This window comes from Pteronotus mesoamericanus, unplaced genomic scaffold, assembly GCF_021234165.1.
Source record: "Pteronotus mesoamericanus isolate MK-2021 breed Mesoamerican mustached bat unplaced genomic scaffold, CSHL_Meso_final scaffold_85, whole genome shotgun sequence".
Classification (NCBI taxonomy): domain Eukaryota; kingdom Metazoa; phylum Chordata; class Mammalia; order Chiroptera; family Mormoopidae; genus Pteronotus; species Pteronotus mesoamericanus.
Window position 1 is genome coordinate 43,944,994 of NW_026555329.1, and position 24,145 is coordinate 43,969,138.

Here is a 24,145-nt window from a genome sequence, read left to right on the forward strand (position 1 = left end):
AATAAAAGTTATCCTCATTAAAAAGGAAGATCTAATGTGTGACTTTTTCTAGATGTCATGATAATATATGTAGAAAACCATAGTTTCCTCCAAAAACTATTTCAAGTAAAAAATGAGTTCAGGAAAGTCATATTACAAAACTAATATTTAGAAATCAGACTTCTGGCCTAGATGGAGCCATAGGTAGATACACTTTGCCTCCTCGCACAACCAAAAGAAGGACAACAACAAATTTAAAAACAAAAATAACCAGAACTGCCAGAAAACCAAGCTGTATGGAAGTCTGACAACCAAGGAGTTAAAGAGGAAACATTCATCTGGAATTGTAGGAGGGACGGAGACAGACAGCGGGGGTGGAGAGGATGTGCGGCAAGGCAGTGGCTGGAGGACCGGGCAGTTCCACATTTGCATATGCCTAAACCAAGAGGAACAGATGGGGAGCAATACAGACTGCACAATCCCAGGTTCCAGTGCAATAAAAGAAAGCCTCAAAACCTCTGGCTGTAAGAGCCTGTGGGGTTGTGGTGGTAGGAGGAACTCCCAGCCTCACAGAAGAGGTCATTGGAGAGATCTAGGACAGGGTCCTAGAGTGTACACAAATCCACCAACTTGGGAATCAGCACCAGAAGGGCCCAATTTGCTGTGGATAGTGGGGGAAGTGACTGAAATCCTCCGAGAGCTGAACAAGCAGCATTGTTCCCTTTCTGACTCCTCCTCCACAGACAGTGTCACAACTCAGTGACCTGGGTTGCTCCACCCTTGTGAATACGACTTCCAACAATTTCTAAGGCACACTGAGACAAAGAAATATGGCCCAAATGAAAGAAGAGATCAAAGCTCCAAAAATCTAAAGCAATGAACAGATAACCAACCTATCAGATGTACAGTTCAAAACATCTGTAATCTGGATACTCACTGAATTGGTTAAGTATGGTTGTAAAATGGAGGTAGCAGCAAAGGCTATGCAAAGTGAAATAAAGAAAAAATATAGAGAGAACCAACAGTAAAGGAAAGGAAACTAGGACTCAAATCAATGATTTGGAGCAGAATGAAGAGATAAATATTAAACAAAATGAAGAAACACAAAAAAATCAAAACAATGAGAAGCTTAGGAATCTCTGGGACAACCTTAAATGATCCAACATCTGAATCATAGGAGTGCCAGAAGGAGAAGAGGAAGAGCAAGAAATTGAAAAATTATTTGAAAAATAATGAAAAAGAGCTTCCCCAATCTGGCCAAGGAAATAAACCTCCAGGAGATCCAGGAAGCTCAAGGAGTCCCAAGAAGTTGGACCCATGAAGCACACATGAAAGCACAACATAATTAAGTTACCCAATATTAAAGATAAGGAGAGAACATTAAAAGCAGCAAGAGAGAAGGAGACAATTATGTATAAAAGAGTTTCTGTAAGACTATCAGCTGATTTCTCAAAAGGAACCTTGTAGGCAAGAAGGGGCTGGTGAGAAGTTTTCAAAGTCATGAAAAGCAAGGACCTATGTACAAGATTACTCTCTCCAGCAACAATATCATTTAGAACGGAAGAGCAGATAAAGTGCTTCCCAGATAAGGTCAAGTTAAAGGAGTTCATCATCACAAGCCCTTATTATATGAAATATTGAAGGGACTTATCTAAGAAAAACAAGATCAAAAACTATGAATAGTAAAACAGAGATGGATGAGTGGGAAGAATGTGGGGAAAGTACAGGGAATAAGCAGCATAAATAGTAGGTACAAAATAAGCAGAATAGTATAGAAAATGAAGAAGCAAAGAACTTATATGTACAACCCATTGGCATGAACTAAGAGGGGGACAATGATAGAGGGTGGGGCAGTATAGGGTACATGGGAATAAAAGGGAGAAAAAAACGGGAGAACTGTAATAGCATAATCAATAAAATATATTTTTTAAAAAAGAAGTGAGCCTGAAGATATGATTGAATTGCTGCAATCTCATAAAACTTGAATGAAGAATTGCTTCTTATGCATGAGTGAAAAAAAGTAGACTTTTGAGATGTAATCTACAACTAATGAAGATGCTGTGAAGATTGTTGAAATGAAAATAAAGGATTTAGAATACTACATAAACTTAGTTGATAAAGCCATGGCAGAGTTTCACATGATTGACTCCAATTTTGAAAGAAGTTGTACTGTGGTTAAAATGCTGTCAAACGACATTGCATAAAACAGAGAAATTATTTGTGAAAGGAAGAGTCAATCGATACAGCAATCTCCATTGTTGTCTTAAGAAATTGCCACAGCCACCTGACCTTTAGCAACCACCATTCTGATAAGTCAGCAGCCATCAACAATGAGGCAAGGCCCTCCACCAGCAAAAAGATGACAACTCACTGAAGACTCAGAGAATAGTTGGTATTTCATAGAAATGAAGTATTTTTTTAATTAAGGCATATTCATTGTGTTCTTATATATAGTACTATTATTGCACACTTAGTAGACCACAGTATGGTGCAAACATAACTATTTTTTATCACTTACAGTTTGTACACATAAATATTTTATTGGTATATTGCAATAAATTGAATAAAAATAGATATATGACTGGAAATATAACTGTAGCCCATAATATCAGTTTTACATATGCCAGAACAGCCTTATTATTCTCAATGGATGACAATTAATCATTTTAATGTATTTTAACTCACAACAGTACAGAATAAGTTGTCTTTTTATATAGATGTAGTTAAAAAGATGTTTCAAATAAAAAGGATTCCTCTGCTTTGTGAAATAGGTCAGACAGAGAAAGATAAATTCTTCATGATTTTACTTATATGTGGAATATAAAGAACAAAATAAAGGAACAACAAAACAGAAACAGACTCATAGATTGAGAGAACAAACGGATGGTTGCCAGAGGGCTGGGGGACTTGGAGGCTGGATGGAAAAGATGAATGTATTGGGAATGTACAAAATAGTCATGGGGATGTAAAGTATATCATAGATAATATAGTCAATAATATTGTATTAACCATGCATGGTGCCAGGTGGGTTCCAGAATTATTAGGGGGATCATTTCATAAAGTATATAATTGTTTAGCCACTATGCTGTACACCTGAAAAAATATAAAATAATATTGAATGTCAAACTATAATTGAAAAATAAGAAAATAAATGAACATTTAAAAAAAAGAAATCAGTTTAATGTCTATACAGAAAGAATGAACTACCAGAAAGAGAATTTAGAAGAACATTTCTGAGATTGCAGATGGTGGTGAAGTAAGTGGAAGCAACAGTAACCTCCTCCCAGAAGCAATCTAGAATTAAAACTAAATTGTAAAGAAATCATCCTGAACAGCCAATGGAACACTAGCTGGAGAGAAGAATTATAACCAAGATCAGGCAGAAGAAACCACTTCCACACAACAAGACTGGTAGGGAGTGCAGAGAAGGCACAAGAGGACTGGCTGGGCTCCCATGTGTGGCAGCTGAAGTACTGAAGGGATATTTCAGCAGCCATGTGTGCCCCCTGAGAAGTGTGGGGTCTAAACCCCAAGCTGTGCCTCCCAGTCTACAGCACCACAGCCAGAAAAGAACCCAGATAATATCCGGCTGTGAAAAGCAGCAGTGTTTCTGTCTTCTAGGGAGAGATTGCTGAAGATGCAGAAATCCTCTTAAAAGGCCAATTCACAAAATTTTTTTTTGTAGCCACTTATCCTGGGCTCTGGCAGAGGGAGATCAGAGTGTACTAGAGACAATTGAGGAGAGTCTGGGGTTTGTGGCTTTAAGGAGAGAACTGAAGGAACAGCTACCAGGTTCCTTGTGCTAAGTCATTCCTCATATTGCAGAAACCATCTTTTACAGTTACAACACTCTTCTCCAAGTGGCATCAGCCTGAGCAGGAGCAATAGCCTGCCCATGGGTATGTCTCTGCCCTACCCTGTGGTGCTAAAAGTCAGTTGCAGATTACAGCTCAAGCTTACATCATTGATCAGTTTAACAACTAAGGTGGGAAATACAAAGGAACAGCTAAAATGGGAAGAAAAAGAAACAGACCCCAAATGAAAGAACAGGAGGATTCTCCATAAGAACTACATGAAATAGAAGCAAGCAATTTATCAGATAGAGAGTTTATAGTAATGATTTTAAGGATACTCAATAGCATGAAAAAAGACATAGTGGAAACCATAAAAAAAGGAGCAGTTAGGAATAAAGAATGCAATATCTGAAATAAATAATACGCTAGAAAGAATAAGTAGTAGGTTACATGAAGCAGACAACTGCATTGGTGATTTGGAAGGCAAGGTAGAAAAAGACCCAGGCAGAACAACAAAAGAAAATAGAATTTTTAAAAAATATAGAGAGCTTAAGAAACATTTTGGACAACATAAAGTATAACAACATCTGCATCATGGAAATACCAGGAAAAGAGAGTGAGCAAGGGATTGAGAATCTATGTGAAGAAGTAATGACCAAAAACTTATCTAATCAGATGAAGGAAAAAGACACACATATCCAGGAAACTCAGAGAGTCCCCAGCATGTTGGAACCAAAGAGGCCTACACCAGGACACATCATAATTAAAATGGCAAGGCTTAAAGATAAGGAGAGAATACTGAAAGCTGCAAGAGAAAAGCAGGTAGTTACCTACAAGGTAGCTCCAATTAGACTTCCACATGATTACTCAACAGTAACATTTCAGGCCAGGACATTTCAGGCATGAAATAATCAAGATGATGAAAAGCAAGGACCTACAACCAAGGCTGGTTTACCCAGCAGCACTATGATTTAAAATTGAAGGAGAAATAAAGAACTTTGTAGACAAGAAAAAGCAAAAGGAGTTTGTTAATAACAAAACTAGTGCTGCAAGAAATGTTAAAGGGCTTGCTTTAAGAAGAAGAGGAAGAAAAAGAAGAAAATAAAACAGAAGGAATCAGTCTAACAAGAAAATGGCACCACATACATATCTATCAATAATCACCTTAAATATACATGGCTATAATGTTCCAACTAAAGACATAAGGTAGGTTAATGGATAAGAAGACAAGACCCAAACATATGCTCCTTCTCACAGACCCCCTCCAATCCAAAGATTCAGACTAAAATAAAGGGATGGAAAAAGATATTTCATGAAAATGGAAAGGAAAATAAAAGCTAGGGTAGCAATACCTTATCTAACAAATTAAACTTGAAAACCAAGGCTATAAAAAGAAGGACACATCATAATGATAAAGGGAACGATCCAACTAGAGGATATAACTCTAGTAAACATTTGTGCACCCTACATAGGAGCAACTAAGTATGTAAAGCAAATCTTGATGGACATAAAGGGAGAGATCACCAGAAACACAGAAATATTGGGGATTTTAACACCCCATTGACTTCAATGGATAGAGCTTACAGGTAGAAAATCAACAAGGAGACAGCAGCCTTAAACAACACAATAGATCAAATGGATTTAATTGATATCTTCAGAGCATTTCACCACAAAGCAGGAGGATATACGTATATTTCAAGTGCACATGAAACATTTAGTAGGATAGTACACATGTTAGGACACAAAACATGTCTCAATACATTTAGAAGATTGAAATCATATCAAGCATCTTCTCTGACCACAATACTATGAAACTAGAAATCAATCACAAGAAGAACACTGAAAAACATGCAAAGACATGGAAGCTAAAGAACATGTTATTAAACAATGAATGGGTCAACAAAGAGATCAAGGAAGAAATAAAAAATACTTTGTAACAAATGAAAATGAGGACACAACAATCCCAAATCCATGGAACACTGGGAAAGCAATCCTAAGAGGGAAATTCATAGCATTACAAGCCTACCTCAAAAAACAGGAAAAAACTGAAAGAAACAATCTGACTTTGCACTTGAAGAAACTTGAAAAAGAAAAAGAAGTGAAGCCCAAAGTGAGTAGAAGGAAGGAAATAATAAAATCAGATTACAAATAAACGAAATAGAATCTAAAGAAACAATACATAGATGAATGAATCCAAGAGTGGGTTCTTTGAAAAGATAAACAAGACTGACAAACCTTTAACCACACTCTTCAAACAAAAGAAAGTACCCTAATAAGTAAAATTAGAAACAAAAGAGGAGAAATAACGGACATCAATGAAATACAAAGGATTGTAAGAATATAATATGGTCACCTAGATGGCAACAAACTGGACAACCTGTACAAAATGAATAAATTCCTATCACATACAGTCTTCCAAAACTAAATCACAAAGAATAATAGAATCTGAATAGACAGATTACATCTAATGATATTGGAGCTATAGTCAAAAAACTCTCAAAAAACAAAAGCTGTAGACTGGATGGGAATTTTCTTCACATGGGAATTTTACCAAACATCTCAAGAAGAACTAATACCTCTGTTTCTCAAACTATTTCATAAAATTCAAGAGGAGGGAAAGCTCCCAAACTCATTTTATGAGACCAGCATTATACTAATTCCAAAACCAAATAAAGACACAACAAAGAAAGAAAATTATAGACCAATATCTCTAATGAACATAGATGCTAAAATCCTCAACAAAATATTAGCAAACTGAATACAGCAATGCATTAAAGAGATCATACACCATGATCAAGTGGGATTTATTCCAGGAATGCAAATTTAGTACAACATTCATAAATAAATAAGAAAAATTAAGAATAAAAACAACGTGATTATATCAATAGATGAAGAAAATTCATTTGATAAAACCCAGCATCCATTTATGATAAAATCTCTCAGCAAAGTGGGAATAGAGGAAGCATACCTAACATAATAATGGCCTTATGTGACAAACCTACTGCCAATATCATACACAATGGGCACAAACTACAAGAGTTTCCCTTAGGATCTGGAACATGACAATGATGTCTAGTTTCAGCTCCCTTATTTAACATAGTACTGGAAGTCCTAGCCACAGGAATCAGACAAGAAGAAGAAATAAAAGGCATCCATATTGGAAAGGAAGAAGTAAAACTGTCTTTATTTGTAGATGACATGATACTGTACATAGAGAACTCTGACGATTCCGTCAAGAAACTACTAGAACTGATAAATGAATTCAGCAAAGTATTAGGATACAAAATTAATGCCCAGAAATCAGCATTTTTATATGCTAGTAAATGAACTAACAGAAAGGGAAATTTAGAAAGCAATCCTATTCACAATTGCTTCAGAAAGAATGAAATACCTAGGAACAAACCTAACCAAGGATGTCAAAGACCTGTACTTGGAAAATTATAAGACACTGAAGAAAGAAATTGAAGAAGGTCCAAATAAGTGGAAGCACATAACATGTTCATGGATAGGAAGAAATAACATCATTAAAATGTCCATGCTACCCCAAACAATCTATATATTCAACACAATTCCTATCAAGATTCCAATAACATATTACACAGAACTAGAACAAATATTTCAAAAATTTATGTGTAACCACAAAAGGCCCTGAATAGCAACAAAGTTAGAGGAATCATGCTACCTACACTATAAGGCCATGATAATCAAAATAGCATGGCACTGGCATAAAAAGAGACACATAGATCAATGGAACAGAATCAAGAGACCAGAAATAAACCTACACCTTTATAGTTAACATTTGACAGAAGAAGCAAGCACATACAAGAGGTTAAAGATAATTTATTCAACAAGTTGTGTTGGAAAAATTGGACAGATATGTGCAGAAAAATGAAACTAGACCACCTTATTACATCACACACAAAAAGCAACTCAAAATGATATAAATACTTAAATATCAGACCTGGAACCTAAAAATTTCAGATGTTTCACCAGCATTACTACCCATGTTTTAAAAAGCAGCAACACATACTGCGCCCTTTCTAAAAAACCCCGTTAGCACACCTCATCGAAGAATTGGTCTCTAGTCTTGTGAAGGAATCAAAATCCTACCTCCTTCCCTAAGAGTGAATAAATCATTCAGGGAAAAAAAAAAGTGTTTTCACTAAATCACAGATTAAGTTTATAAATCTGGCTTCACCCAGAATACACTTAAACTACATATAATACTACTCTGTAACTGTGCTCAAGGTTAACTGGGATTCCTCTTGTGTCCTCCTCTGAATTTGACTTATTGGACCTCTTTTCTCTTTGGAAGTTCATGTGAAACAGTGAGTCAGTGTAATTACCTTTCTGCCTTCAGCTATGCAGCCATTGAAAATGTTTCTAGAGACACTGCTTCACATGCTGTGATTTTCATCACTCTTTTGGTGCTTCAAGAGGAGTGCTCCCTGGCATAAAAGGAAAGTGATTTATACATAAAGCCATAAAACTTTCCCCTAAAAGAAATAATACAGCTTTGTTTGTTCTAAAAAGAAGAATAGCAAAGAGGAAGGGAGGGAAGATAGGAGGGAGAATGTCTTTATGTAACCTTCCTTTCTTAAGGATATTTACAGTGGATATAGAATTCTGGGTTGACAGTTCTTTTCTTTCAGCCCTTTAAATATATTGCACTCATTCACTCTAGGCTGTGTAGTTAATAAAAAAAAAAGGAAAATCTGCAGTGAGTTGTGTCAGTGTTCCATCATAGCTCCCCATAATTTTTCTTGGAGTAGTTTCAAAAATTTTATCTTCAGTTTTCACCTGTAAGATTTTGATGTGTTTGGCCATGGGTGTAGAGGGGTTTATCCTATTTGTGGTTCTCAGTTGTTCTTTGGTTTTTTTTTCTACTAAATTTTGAAGGTTTTCAACATATATTGTTTATCTTTACCTTCTGGGAATGCAGTAACATAAATATTAGACTTTTTGTTTCTGTCCCACAGGTCCCTGAAGATCTGTTCTTTTAACTTTTTGTAAGGGAATTATTTTTTCTCTCTGTGGTTTGGATTGAATAATTTCTTGTTATTTATTTTCAAGTTTTTGGACTGTTTCCTCTGTTGTTTCCATTGTGCTCTTGAGCTCACTTAGTGAAGTTTTTTTTCTTTTTCTTTTTTATTTTGTGGTATTTTCCTGTTCTAATATTTCCATTTGGTTCTTCATATCTAGTCTTTCTTTGCTGAATGTTTCTACTTTTCCATTTAATTCTTTTAAAAATATTTTTAATTATAGTTGACATATAATATTAGTTTCAGGTGTATAGCAGTTTGCTCCAACATTTATACACCTTACAATGTAACCACCATAATGTTTTTTAATCACCTGTCACTGTACACAGTTCCTAACAATTCATGGGGATGTACTATACAGCATAGGGAATACAGCATATTGTTTATTTTGTAAATTGAATTTGTACTGCTTAATCTCTTTCCCCTTTATTGCCCAACAGCCCACCACCTCATTGCTAAGAACCATCAGTTCTGTGTATCTATGAGTTTGCCTCTGTTTCCTTTTATTTGTTTTGTATTTCAGATTCTGCATATTAAGGAAACCATAAGATATGTGCTTTCTCTGTTCACACTTATTTCACCTACCATGATACCCTCTGTTTTATTGTTCTGTATGATTGATATTGTTTTCCATAATGGTTGCACCAATCTTCAGTTTCACCAAGAGTGCACGAAGATTACCTTTTCTCAGCATCCTCACCAACAATTGTTTGTTGATTTATTGATGGTAGTCATTCTGACAAGTGTGAGGTAGTATCTCATTGTGGTTTTGATTTTCATTCCTCTGCTGATTAGTGATTTGAGAAACTTTTCATATGTCTATTGGCCATCTTTGAAGAAGTGTATATTCAGGTCTTCTGTCCACTTTTTAATTGGGTTGTTTGTATTTCTGTGTTAAGTTGTCTGAGTTTCTTATAAATTTTGGATATTAACCCCTTATCATATGTATCACTAGAAATATTATCTCCTACTCAGTAATTTGTCTTTTTGTTTTGTTGATGATTCCCTTAGCTGTGTAAAAACTTTTTAGTTTGATGTAGTCCCCTTTGTTTATTTTTTTCTCTTGCATGAGCATATATATCAAAGAAATATTGCTAAGAGAAAAGTTCGAGATTTTACTGCCTATGTTTTATTTTAAAAGTTTTATAGTTTCAAGTCTTACATTTAAGTCTTTAATCCATTTTGAGTTTATTTTTGTATATGTTGTAATAATGTTGTCACTTTCATTTTTTGCATATATCTGTCCAGTTTTTCCAACACCATTTATTGAATAGACTGTCTTTACCTCAATATATGTTCTTTCCTCCTTTATCAAATTTTAACTGATTTTATAGGTTTATTTCTTGACTCTCTATTCTGTTCCATTGATACATGTGTCTGTTTTTATTTTAATACCATGCTCTGTTGATTTCTATGGTCTTGTTTAATGTCAGGTAGTGTAATACCTTCAAGTTTGTTTTTCTTTCTCAAGATTTCTGAAGCTATTTAGGTTATTTTGTGGTTCCATATAAATTTTTGTGTTATTTGTTTTAGTTCTATGAAATACACCATTGCTATTTTGGTAGGTATTATGCTACATCTTTGGATATGTTTGGATAATATGGACATTTTAATGATTATTAATTCTTTCTATCCATGAACATAGTATATGCCTCCATTTATTTGTATTTTCTTCAGTTTCTTTCTTCAATGTCTTATAATTTTCTGAGTGTATACCTTTTTTCTTCTTCCTTAAATTAATTTCTAGGTATGCACTTAATTTTTGATGCAATTAGATAGGATGCTTTCTTAGTTTCCCTTTATGATAGTTCATTATTGGTATATAAAAATGCAATAGATTTCTGAATATTTATTTTGTATCCTGATACCTTACTGAATGCATTTATTAGCTCTAGTATATTTTTTGGTGGAATCTTTAGGGTTCTCTATATACAGTATTATGTTATCTGCAAACAATAACAGTTCTACTTGTTTCTTTGCAATTTGGATTCCTTTTATTTCTTCTTGTCTAATTGCTGTGGGTAGACTGGCAGCATTATGCTCAATAAGACGGGTGAAAGTGGACATTTCTGTTTTCTTCCTTATCTTAAGGAAAAGCACTTTTAGTTTTTCCCATTGGGTATGATGTTGGCTATGGGTTTACCATATTTGGCCTTTATTATGTTTAGGTATGTTCCCTCTAATCCCTCCTTGCTGAGACTTTATATCATAGATGGGTGCTGGATTTTGTCAAATGCTTTTCTTTCTGCATTTATTGATATGGTCATGTGATTTTTTATATTTCATTTTGTTAATGTGGTGTATCATGTTTATTGATTTGTACATATTGTACCCACCTTGCATCCCAAGAATAAATTCCTCTTGATCATGACGTATGATATTTTTAATGTATTGCCGAAGTCAGTTGGTAGCATTTTGTTGAGGATTTTTGCATGTATATTCATGAGAGATATTGGCCTATAAGTTTCCTTTTTTTTTTTTTTTTTGTAGTGTCCTTATCTGGTCTTGAAATTAGGATAATATTGGTGTTATAAAATGAGCTTGGGAGACTTCCATTCTCCTGGTATTTTTGGAACAGTTTGAGTCACTTCTCTCTCCCTTGTAAGATGATTAATGGATTGATTCAATTTAAACTGTGGGAAACAAATGAAACCATTAGTTGTTTATATTTAAAGCAAATACTTTAATAGAGGTAGTGAAGTTTTCTGTAGGCTACATGCCTTGACCCTAGTCTATAAATGCTCCTTCCGACTTTCCAACACAACTGCCAAACTCTGCCTCTGCACATTCTTTTTAAAACATCCATTCCAAACTCACTAGGTATTTCTATTATGGTCTTGTTAAAATTGTAGTATATCCAGTGGATCTTGGAAGATATTTTTCTTTTGTTTATTAAGGAGGAGCAAAAGAGGAAGTACATAAAGCATTTTTATTTGTTATTTCTTTAGGGAGAGATGTAAAGAAAAATAGTGACAGGTATATTATAAGAATATCTTTTAATTGGAGATTGCTTTAATGGTGAGTACTTAGGGCAAAAGCATGTACTTTCCACTTATTTTAGTCCTTTATACAACATCCTGGATAGGACTAGTTTGACTGATAATGTTATTTATTTACATGTGGAACAAACAAATAAATAAATATACCTGCAAGTTATATGTTGATTAGGGGTTTTCTATAAGTGCAGACAGACACTTATGATATTGGTTCTCAAAATTAGGTCAGTTTATTTAATTTGTATTTCCTTACTCCTTCTAAACAAGACTTATTCTGGGGGTCTGATAACCCCTTTTCTGTGCTCCTATATGTGCACATGCTTAAAATGTAGTAAAAACTTATAAATGATGACTTACGGCATCAGCCATCCAAATTGCATGATTCTTCACTCCAGTTCCCTTTCTTTTTTATATTTCTTGTTGACAAAAATGTAAGGACCAGAAAGGTATGGTCTTGGGGAAGGAATGGTAGGCTTTGAACACTAGTATCCACAGTCAGGTACACAAAAACTTGTGATATATACATTAAAAATATTTTTCCTTTTTAGATCTTGAACTTGCCTGAATTGATTGACGACTGCAAGTATAAAACTAACCACCTTCGGGTACAGAATAGAAAAGAACTTATTAAAATACTTTCTGCACGGTAAGCTTGGAACTATTTGTACATTTAAGAATTATGTCATTAGCATTTCTCTGGTGTTTTGTGGTGTTCTTCTTGGCTTATTTAGATGAAGTTGAAATTTTTTTCCATTTCACAAAATTGGTTGGTAGAAACTAATTTTAAAGTTAAGTGCTTTCTTTACTTGAGTGCTTTTGAAAGCATTTTATTTCTTCTTAAGTGCTGAGACAATGATATAAAAAGAAAGTCAGAATGTATTGATTGTTTGTGGCATGTTATTTGGAGTTAGAATATCATAAATGCCAAGAACAATAACTGTAATAATTTAATGATATTTTTTACCTTTCCTGTCTTAAATACTCTACATACCTGATCTTTTTTAACTCTTACAATCTTAAACCTCTCTTTAACCTTACAGTTATCCTGTGAGATAAGTTTTATTATCCCCCTTTTAACAGATAAGGAAACTGAGACAAAAGGAGATTAAGTCCAGTGTGTTGGCCTTTTTGAGCCCCTTCTGTGAAGTTCATTGTGATGTTTTGAAAATGCCAGATTGAGTTATGGGTCACAGAGAATTAAAGGAAATCAGTTAGAATATTTAGTTTCCAAATTATTCCATTCACATCAGGTTATGCTTTGTTAAAACCTGTAGCAATTTATCACGTTTGCCTCAGAAAAAAGTAGTAATTCTTAATTATTAAAATCAGTTTCACTTGTTTATTTCTACATTTCTAAATCTATAAAATGTACTTTGCGGTTTTTGAAGATCTAGATGCCTACTTGAGCTATTCTTCGGTATGGAACATTGGCTCTCATTATGCCAATAAATTATGTGCTGTTGTTCAAGTACCATATCTTGTTCTTTGAAAAGGCACTTGTGTTTCTATGTATTATATATATAAAAATAAAATCATACTAATGTAATTTTTATATCTGTTTTCTTTATATTTGGGACTCTTACATGAGTCAACATTCATTACTTTTATCTTTCCTGGATTTTAAGCCCTTCTTCTGAACACTGCCTGTATCACCTTCATGTGTCAAAAACTTTTCAATCAATGGGAGCTCTGTGTGTGGGACTGATATGCAGAGAATAGAGGACTGAGAATTGGGCTCCATTTTCCTGGTCATTAGGTATATGTAACTCTGATTCTACTGCAAAGCCTAAGAGCCCTCAATCATTAACCTTTCTCCACATGAGAATTAGCAATTTATTTCTGCCTTTTGACTCTGCCTTTCAAGCAGTTTTTAATCTATTTAATTCATTGATATGACTTTTTCCTTTCACACCATGGTTACCAAGTTTCAATAATAGGCTCTTGTGAGAACCATATAAAAGCTCTTTGATAGTCTAAATAAATCATATCCTTTCTGTGAGAAGAGTGGACCCCGCATAAAAATATAAAAACTAGACTTTTACAAGTGTCATCTTGTTATTCATTTGCTAGTACTTTTATAACTTCAAAAACCTCAAAATTAAGTTATTGGTTTCCTAAGTCCTAAAACTTTTATTCCTTGATAAATTCTGTTATAGAATCCTGTTGTGAAACGACTTTTAGCAGCACTTGTAAGAGATTAATTTCTTTTTTCTATTTGGGGTGTATTAAATAATGTCACCTTCTTTTTCCTACTCCTATACACAGAAGCAGAATTTCAGCATTTTGGGACATATAAAGGTATTATGTGTTTATTTACACTGTAGAATAAGGAATCAAAACGAGAGTGTAGGGACTATCCTTAAGAGAGGGAATTTAATAGAGGTCACATCATCATATGTGCTACTCAAAACACAGAAAGAGCCCTTGTTGCTCAAAGGACAGTTTTCATGCTTTCTTTTGCTAGTATGTTGACATTTTTCGGTGCTCTCTTGTGGTATGCAGTTCTTCAGCCTTATCCAGCTCACATCTCTTCTCCCATGTGGTGAATCAAATAGTAATAACCAGGGAAGATTAAGATATGATTCATTGCCATTTATAACATTGTCATTTGTTTTTTCCTGAAAAAATGTCAATGGGTTCATTAGTACTGTCTGCTGCTCAGCTTTCAGAAGTCTTTGGGATTGTTTTGAACTTTTATGATTCTGTGTTTTTCTAATATTCAAATTGTTAAGTGGCTCTCTGGATTTCTATTAATTGTAGTACTAAATCTTGTCTTTTTAGTCAGATACTGTGGTCTTCTACAACCTGACATGACCTTTCCTATTCCTCTTTTCTCAATGTAAGGTGCTTACCCTAGTCACACTTCCAATAGGTTTCTCTTATTCTCTCTCAGAAGTGTTTCCCAGACACCATTATTCAGAAACAGTCATGAAATTATCATCAAATATCTCTATTAGGGTTCCCAGTCAGATGATGGCAACTTTAGAAGAGAAGGTGTCCCTTTGTGCCTTGTACCAGCCTATCAGTTATTGAACACAAATAAAATCCACAGGAATTATTTTGGAGAATGAGATTGTTAAAGATCTTGCTCTACACATCGTTTCTTTTATTTCACAGCAATCATAGACACGTTAGCTCCCAACCACAAAAAGGAGGTAGGTTAAAAAGAAGGGGAGAAACCAGCATTTACTTGATGCCAAGTGCTTACCAAAAAAGTGTTATTAGTTTTCCCACTTTACAGATAAAATTCTGAAGCGTAGGGAGGTTTGTGTCAAGTTTAGACCCACAGTGAATACTTAGTTAAAAATGGGATTCAAAAAGCTGTACCTTTTTCACATATCATATTGTCTCCCTGAAGTGGTAAATGAAACAATGTAACTTGGTGAAAAATAATGCACTGAAGGAAAATGAGGAGTACTACAAGTTGGGTGTGAGGTTGGCTATTATATTTTGACTGGTCAGAGCCTCTCTGATAAAGTCATATTTGTGCGGACTCTTGAAGGAGATGAGATAGGGAGACCAGCAGAAATCTTGGAGGGGCTTTCTAGGCAGCAGGTACATGGTTGGGAATTTAAAGAGTAGCAAAGGGGACATTGTGCCTGGAGCTCAGTGATCAAGGAGGGTAGGTGGGTCCAGACACAGAGTGACGGAGGTGGCAGGCAAATCATATTGCAAAAGTTATGACTTTATGATAAAGTAGTTTCTTAAACTTATGAAATAAAGGAATTACTTTTGGTCATAAAATTAGTTTGCTTATCAGCATGTTGTATGTTAAATACTCAGAACTTACTCATCTTGCAACTGGAAGTTTCCTTTTTACAAGATTTTATTTTTAGAGGGAGGGGAATGGAGGGAGAATTAGAGGAGAGAAACATTGATATATGAGAGAAACATTGATCGGTTGCCTCTCACAAGGGCCCCAACTGGGGACTGAACGTACCACTCAGGCATGTGCTCTGACTGGGAATCAAACTAGCGACCTTTCACTTTGTAGGATGATGCCCAACCAATTGAGCCGTGCTCAGCAGAGTTATAACTGCAAGTTTTTACATTTTTGATACCTTCACTCATTTCTCCCACCCTAAAGAGATGTTCTTTAAGGGAATACTATACCTGGTAGAGTTCAGTATAACAGCAACTCAGAGAGAGCAAAACCTTCATCAGCTGAAGAGACTTGAGGGACTCAAGAAATTCAGTGGTATATGCTTCTCATTCATTCATTCTCTCACTCATTTATTAACAGTTATTTACTGAACACCTACTGTGTGCCAATGACTCTTTTGAGCACTGGAACGCAGTATTAAAAATTAAAAAAACAAAAGCTTTGCCCTACTGGACTTCCCTTAGAGAAACCCTTGCTAAACTTTCTAGGAGACTTTTTAAAAATAATTTTAAGAATTCTTTCATAGAAACATTTGTTGTGATATGTCTAAGTAGTTAGCTTTCCATATTTTTCATACAACCTGTTTAAATTTTGCTTTACTAAAGTATTGCACTTAAAGACTACCTATAAATAATTTATTGTCTTTTTGTCTTTTTTTGAACATGTTCATGTACACACTGCAATGTTGTTCAGTGTGGTTTCCCAATCATTTCTATAGTAAAAGCAGTATTTTGGTAACAAAGGCTACATTACCATGCGAGTATGTCATGCTTTTCCTGTTGTCTGCTATTAAACATTACATTATAAATACTTTCCTCTGATATTTATATCTTGGCCTACATTTTTATTCTATAAAGTTGTTAAAATATGTGTAACTGTACAAGGAGCTGTGAGAGTGAATTTGAACTGCAGACAGTTTTTAAAAAAATTCTAGGAATGATGGACTCAGTGTTTATTTTTTTAATAAGTCTTTCATCCAATTTGATATCCAAAAGTAAAAACAGAAGCATTAAAGATTTTTACAAAGTATGCGCTCCTAAATATGCCTAAAATTTTCCTTTCCTGTTTCAAACTCTTCATTCCAAAACATGTTTTTTCTGAATCAGTATTGATTAATTTCTTTAGTAATTTTCCAAGATTATTTCCCTTGTCTACAGCAAGCTGTTATTTAAATTTTTTTAGCATCAGATGATTCCTGTTGTGTTCTCCTATGAAATTCAAAGAATCTTTTGAAAGTACTTACTACAAATGTCAGTCACTTATCTCACTTTTCTGTTCTTCTTAAATACAGTTCGATTTTGCTCTCTGGGAGCAGTTAGCCGCATTCAGAGGAAAGCAGCTGCAGACTTTTGTCATCATCTGAGTTTTCCTTTCACAGCCAGCACAGGCACAATTCTCCTCAAGTGCTGTCAGGAGTTACTATTCCCCACTGTTCAGTGAGCTAGTTTTGTTTGTTTGTTTGTCTTGTTTTATTTTTAAATTAAAGACGACTTTCCCCTTGAGCTTGTCATTTTATCCACAGTGTTGCAGAAAGTTTGTTTACCCAGCTGTTGATCTTGAAAACTAGGGAAAGCTAAAACATGTTAAAAGTTCCCAGCTAAAACACAGAAGAAGAGAGATAATAGAGGCTAATCCAAATTCTGTTAAATCAAACTCCGTTTGCAATGCTAAGGAACAACAAACTTCTGAACCTGAGCTACTCACACAATGAATTAGCTCTTTATGCAATAGTTAGAAGCTCAAGAGAAAGATGAAAATCATGAAGTTAAAGAGAAGGATAAAGATGATGTATTAGTTGTTGTAGAGAAATAATAGGAAGACATGAAATGAGGATGAAGGAAAAGAGAAATGATGGAGAAAATAGGTATACAATTCACTTTATTTCTTCCTTTCTCTCTCTCAACATTACTGGCCATTGACTATGGGCCCTGGTCCTGCAGATACAGAGATGGAATATGAAGTTTGGGTTTTTGAGGAGATCATGGTCTAACCTGGTAAAAAAACAAGTAAAGCAATGATTTAAGTAGTATGTGCAAAGTGTGGGGTCAACAAAGGCATAGGGTGCTGGAGTCCGGAGAAGGGGCAACTGCCTCAATCTGGGGAAGGCTTCCTGGTGATGGTGCCGTATGAGGTGAGTCTTGAATGACAAAATAGAATTAGGTAGATGAATGACAAATAGAATTAGCTCAAAAAAGTAAATATCAAACTGAGTGTAATTTTATAGGAAAGGAAAAAAACCATAGGAGACGAAAAATGTATCTTGGAAGAAGACAGCTTTTAAGTTGCTTTTTGAAAAGTACTACACATGTTAAGCAAGTCTGTGTCAACATAGTCCTAGTGAAAGCATTTCTAAAAAGTTGGTCATACTGAGTTGTCACAATTAAAATTAAAAGCATTAGATAAATATACCTTTTCAAGTATTGTGTCAATTCCTTTAGTAAAATAATTATGTTTAGTTTTGAATGATGACTTGTTTTTTCTTAAATTAAATCTCTAATATATAATTGAATATTTACCTACATTATGTAAAATTACATGCTTTAGTTCAGGGCTTTCTAAACAGATGTGCTAAACAAATATTTTTTGTAATCAATTCAAGGGTTTATTGAAGAACTGGCCAAAATGAAGAGGGAAGGTTGCTCAATGTGAGGTCAAAATTTAAAAAAGGAGAGCAGTGGTAGCTAAAAATGAGAACTTGGTCTAAACTAACTTAGAAGCCTGTCCTCCATTATGATCACTGAATATCAAAAGCATGAATTTGAGATCAGAATCTTCCATTGACTAACTCTGTGGTTTTGGGCAAGTTTTCTGATTTCTCTGAGCCTTAGGTTCTCATGTATGCAATACCTACATCATAGTGAGAATTAAGAAGCAGAACACGCATGTAAAAACTGCTAGCACAACACTCAGCACACAACAATGAGACCTCCAGTTCTCCAGAATCATAACTGTTTCTGAATTTTTATTATTAAAGTTCTATATCATTTTTATTCACAAATCCCATGATTTTAGAGATTTCTTCCTTTGAAACTGCAATTCTGTGAAATAACTTCCACAATTTTGATTCATAAAGTGCTATATAACTGCCATCCAATCCTTATTAGGATGCTATAACTTAGAATTATTGTACTGATATGATTTAATTTTAGCAAAAGTAAAGCATGTCATTCTATTTGGCCTGTATGGCTTTGTTCCTGCTTTAAAAAAATTTTAAATAGCTGACAAAACTTAGGAATACATTTAACTTTGTATAGCACTCTTAATAAAGGCTATTAATATTATTAATAATTATAGTTTATTTAAATACAAAATTGACCTTAATAGCTCATATGTTATCCTCTTTCAAGAGACACTTGTTTCTTAGTGTTGGCAGTGAATTTGGAACTTGTAAGCATTCCACTTAATTTATTCTGTGCATTTGTGGTTGAACTCTCATAAAGAATGAAACACTTTTGTGTGTTTCTTAGTTGCTCTGCTGTGTAAACAGACTCTATAAAAAGCTTCAGTCTGGGCCTTTGGACTAAATAAAATACATCCATGAGTTCTCCTGTGTCATATTTTTAAGTTCTTCAAAGCTTTAATGAGCATCTTCTGCCTTCCTGAAAGCTGTTGACTCACTTGTCTGTTAAATAACATCTATAATATACTTATTTTTAGTAAAAAATAAAACTGCCTGATATATAATTTATAACAGTTATCTATCTCTTGCACCTTCTCTTCCCCTCTTTCTTAAATCCCCACTTCAGTCCTGCTTCCTGCCTTCTTTCTCTGGCCCCATCTTCCTGGCCTTATCATGTCTTTCACAATTTGAATTGTTTTAAAATAAATAATAAGTGGATAATATGTATTAACTTCCTAGTTGGGTTTTACTTATTTGCAGGTAGGTTTCATTGAACAAGTGGTTTGCTTAGAGAACAGGGGAGATTTTATCAGTGGCAACTTTTATAATATAATTTAGAAGGGCTAGAAGGAAACTTTAATCCACGCAACATGACTCTACCTTACAAATTATTTGCTAATTTTAGAAATTCTTCATTTATAGATTTTTTTGGCTTAAAAGTTTGTCCACTCTTGAGCTTTAAGAGCACAGGGGGAGTTAAAGCATGAATTCTTATTCCTTAGAGTAAATGAATTTTCCCAGACCTTTTCCTTAACTAGATTTTCAGGTGGACAAGGTAGAGAAATCATCAAAGCATTGTTTGCCTAAGGTGGGTGAAGAGCAGAATGAAAGGCCCCAGAAATTAGTTTCCTTTTACTGACACTTCTGAGAGGGCTGGGAGGGTATGGAAGTCTCTTTTAATTAATTCCCCTCCTCTCTAAACCTGGCAGCGATGGACTTCCCTATGTCTACATGTTTTTAATATACACCAAGAAACTTGTTTTCTCCCTCTGAAACTTTTGTTGGACTAATATTCTCATTTCCATATGATCACCTTTTAAATTTCTTCTGCCAGGCTTTCCCCTGCCCCAACTTCTATTAGTGTCTTATGAGGGTGCATTTCGGGGTGGGGGGCGGCGGGGTGTGTGTGTGTGTGTGTGTGTGGCCTCAACCTACATGTTTAGTTTATTGGAACCTCCCCCAACCCTTCATAATGCTTCAAATCATATCACTGTAGTTTCATCTGGCATACGCTGCAGAGTGCTGATTTGGATAAATAGATCTAATGCTTGGTAAGGTTTACATTTGTTTTCTTATGCATTCTATGGCGTAATGTCTATATTTTATGTGGTACATTTTCTGAATGTTGGTTGTTTGGAAATAGATTTAAGTGGATATGGGTTGTTACTGTAAAATCAGCCTGGAGGGGAAAAGAATGAAACACAGCCTTGGAATGCATCCTCTTGACTTACAAAATGCAAAGGGAACCACTGCAACTCCAAACAAGCTCCTCTTGACCAGAGCTCTTTCCATGCTGTTAAGAGAATTTTTTGTGACTGAGATTCAAATGATGTCTTTAAGTGAGTCAGGATGGAATGGAATGTCACCCCACTCCTCCCCCCATTTTTCCAGGGGGGTTATAAAGCATTCTACACTGCCTTTTAGCAGAAAGAATTAGGTGGTAATGATGTATATTTGTGTGCGTGCATGTCTGTGGGTGGGTGGTAAGGGGGTGATGGTGGTGGGTGTGAGTACAGTTAACTCTTTCCCTGGATAAAAATTTAATTTCCTTGTTTCTCTATTGAAAATTAATGTGTATTTTTAGATTATAGAATGCTAGAGTTCTAAAACACTTTGTGAGCTGGACAGAACTTTGGATATTATTGAACTTAATCCCTTCCTAAGTGTAAGAACTGAGAATTTAACAGCGTCATGGCCAGAGACCTTTTGAAATCTTCTGGGAAACTTTCACAAAACCAAATCTGAGGGCCTTCCTATTGGGTTGGTATAGGAAAACCCCTTAGACTTTTCTGGCAGACTTTGTTTTGCTCCTGACCTATGAACTGCATAGAGAATCTGGAGTTTGACTTGTTCTCCTGTGACTCTGGTTTGCACCTCAGACTCCCAATCTCATTCCTTCCCTGCCCAGTTTCCTGCCTGCCTTTGGTCAGACTGAGTCCTGTTTGGCAACTACTTTGTCCCCTCTTAGATACTATTCGTACCTCCTTTTAGCTTTGGTTTTCAAGCATAGGCCTTCCTTGGGTCTTTGATTTTACATCAACTGATGTTTATAGTAAGAGCTGACTCCGCTTCTCTTCCAGTGCTGACAGCTGACATCCTTGCTTCATCTTGATTTCCACCAGCTGTCCAGCATCCTGAGACATTCTCTAGTGACCAGCTGCTCTTGAACATCTTCATCTGGGCAATCCACAGTATTTTGGAAAGCTACTCACTGCTTACAGTGCCAAGCTGGACCTACCTTAATTCTACTTTAGCATGTTTTTTTTCCAGGAACATACAGTTCATTACTGAGGCTCCAGTTGGAATCTCCTGATTATCAGTGCCCCTTCCACAGTACTTACAGAATAATTCCCTATTTCCATTTTTATAACTATAAATTTTATGTTTCAAACAATCCTTGCTAGGAAAAAAGAATACGTGAACATTCTGTCCCCCTCATACCTCTCCCCCCACTTAATGTATACAACACACACACACACACCTTTTAGTCATTCAGGTTATGAATTTGCATTTTCCTTTCTTAGTGGTTTTTCTTTCCTCTATTGTGAATTGTTTTTCCTCTCTCATTTGCTAACTTTGGAATAAGAAAAATCCAGACATTGGAATGTCTGAGTTTATTTAAGTCTCAGAACTCTATTCAATTTAATTAAGGGAAACAAAAAGAAAAATCAGAATGCTGGCCAGGATCTTTCTGACTTTTGGGATTGGCCCTTTTTGGTGGTAGCCATTGATATATACTGTATTTGAAAAATCAGAGTAATTGATGGTTCTAAGCTATTTTAAAACACATCAAAACATAGAAATAAATTCTGAAATAAATTTAGACCTATCAGAAATGAGAGAAAAATTGTGAGAAACATAATTGTTTTAGAATAATGTAATGGACCATCTTTAAAAATAGATTAAGAGAAGGGCACATATTTGGTATATTTAATGAGGTAGAAATAGTACCATACCATGCTAATAGAGAGCAATATTCTTTTCTAGTGTCTACAGGAACATTTACAAACACTGATTACAGACTAGGTCAGAAAGAATATCTTAGTAAACCTCAAAAAAGAAAAATGAACTACAATGAAGTAGTCCAGAAATTAATAACTAAATATACAAGCTTAGATATAGCTTTAAAACACAGTGTTATAAGCCAAAAAAACAGTTACGAGAATTTTAAAACCTCAAGTAACTATTGTGGTACAGCATACTGTCCTAAAACTTACTGCTTTAAAATGGGTTGGGAAACTTGTTCATTAAAGGACTAGATAGTAAATATTTTCGGCTTTGCTGACTATACAGTCTGCATCACAGCTTTTAACACTACTATTGTAGCACGATAGCAACCATAGACAATACTTAACTGAGTGTGACTGTGTTCCAGAACTTTATTTATGGACACTGAATTTTAATTTCAGTTTTCATGTCCTATGAGGTATTCTTCTTTTGATTTTTGTCAACCATTTAAAAGTGTAAAATTCATTTTTAGCTCAAGGGTTCTACAAAAATGGAGAAAATGTGGCCCATGTTTTGAAAAAATAATTTATTATTTTTCATGTTTCTAAGGGTTTGTTTGGTGGTACTGCTAGATTTTGGGCAACCCACTTATGTAGTTGTTTTCAGTGAGCTAGTTTGGAAAGACCATAATGGCTTCAATCACATGTTTGGTTAGTGCTAGCTCTTGGCTACATGGAGGGTCTTGGTTCTTTTCCCTATCATTTTTTATTCTTGAAGTTAGAGGAGTCTTCTTACATGGTAGGCTTTGAATACTTGTTCACAGAGCAAAGGCAGAAGCTATAAGGCCTCTTGATGTTTGGGCTCTGAACTTGTACAATGTCTCTTCTATCATATTTGTTAGTCAGAGTGTCATAAGGCAGACCAGATTTAAACTGAAGACAAATAGTTTATTTTTTTTAGAAAATTTCTGAACCTTAACACACTAATGTATATTATGAATCCCTATGGACAAATAGTAAGTAGTGATTTCTAAGCTTATGTGACTAGAGAAACTTTCTGTCCTCCTTCTTATTCTACTATCCCCATCTTCTATTAACATATCAAGGGATGCTAGTGTGTCATGAAACATGGTTTGGGAAATTAGAATATATAATTTCATATAATTTAAGAAAGTAAATACTAAAATATTATCACATGGAATAATTAGATTATAATATGTAAATGTATATTATATATACATGCATATATTTATATGCCAAATAACTAATACAATTAAGCAGAACTTATCTCAGGTACTAAAGTTATAGGAAACCTGGCAACTGAATTTGAATAGGAGTTCTGAATTTTACTGTTATATTTGATTAGTATTATGTAGTTCTTGACTGGAATGGATTATTTTAATACCAGAACAAAAAGCCTATATATTTTTACATGAGATTGGAAAGGCTATGAGATCTTGACAGAATTTTTCTAGGGTTTAGGAAATACTAGATCCAGATAGTGGGAAGGAAGTTGGGAGAGAGAATAAAGTTGATCTCTGTAGGCACACTAACAAGTAGAGGCAAGTACAGATTGTCCGCTAAAATGATTACATTTGTTAGACTTAAGAAAGGATATACTCAAAGTGATACTACACATAATAAAATAATAATACTTTTAAGAAACATTTATAACTAATAGAGTTAAACATGTTCTAAATACAAAATTAATGTTCAGCAAACAGTACTTTCCTATATAATACAAAAAAGTAATACAGAGATTCCATACGTGTTTAACAGCAGCAGCATCAAATACAAAATACTTGAGGACAACGGTAACAAGATATATATAGGATCTACATGAAAGGACTATAAAAATTTCTTGGCTAGGTATACTAAATATTG

The 24,145-nt window shown here is 34.7% G+C and overlaps 1 protein-coding gene across 11 annotated transcripts in view; it reads left to right on the forward strand.

Annotated features, from left to right (window-relative positions):
• SUGCT (succinyl-CoA:glutarate-CoA transferase) overlaps positions 1-24,145 on the forward strand; it is a 976,712-nt gene that overhangs the window by 420,805 nt on the left and 531,762 nt on the right. For all 11 annotated transcript variants that reach the window (XM_054563904.1, XM_054563899.1, XM_054563900.1 and 8 more), the window contains one exon: positions 12,360-12,457. In XM_054563904.1, the coding sequence (XP_054419879.1) occupies positions 12,360-12,457 (98 nt within the window). The remainder of the gene's footprint in view (positions 1-12,359; positions 12,458-24,145) is intronic.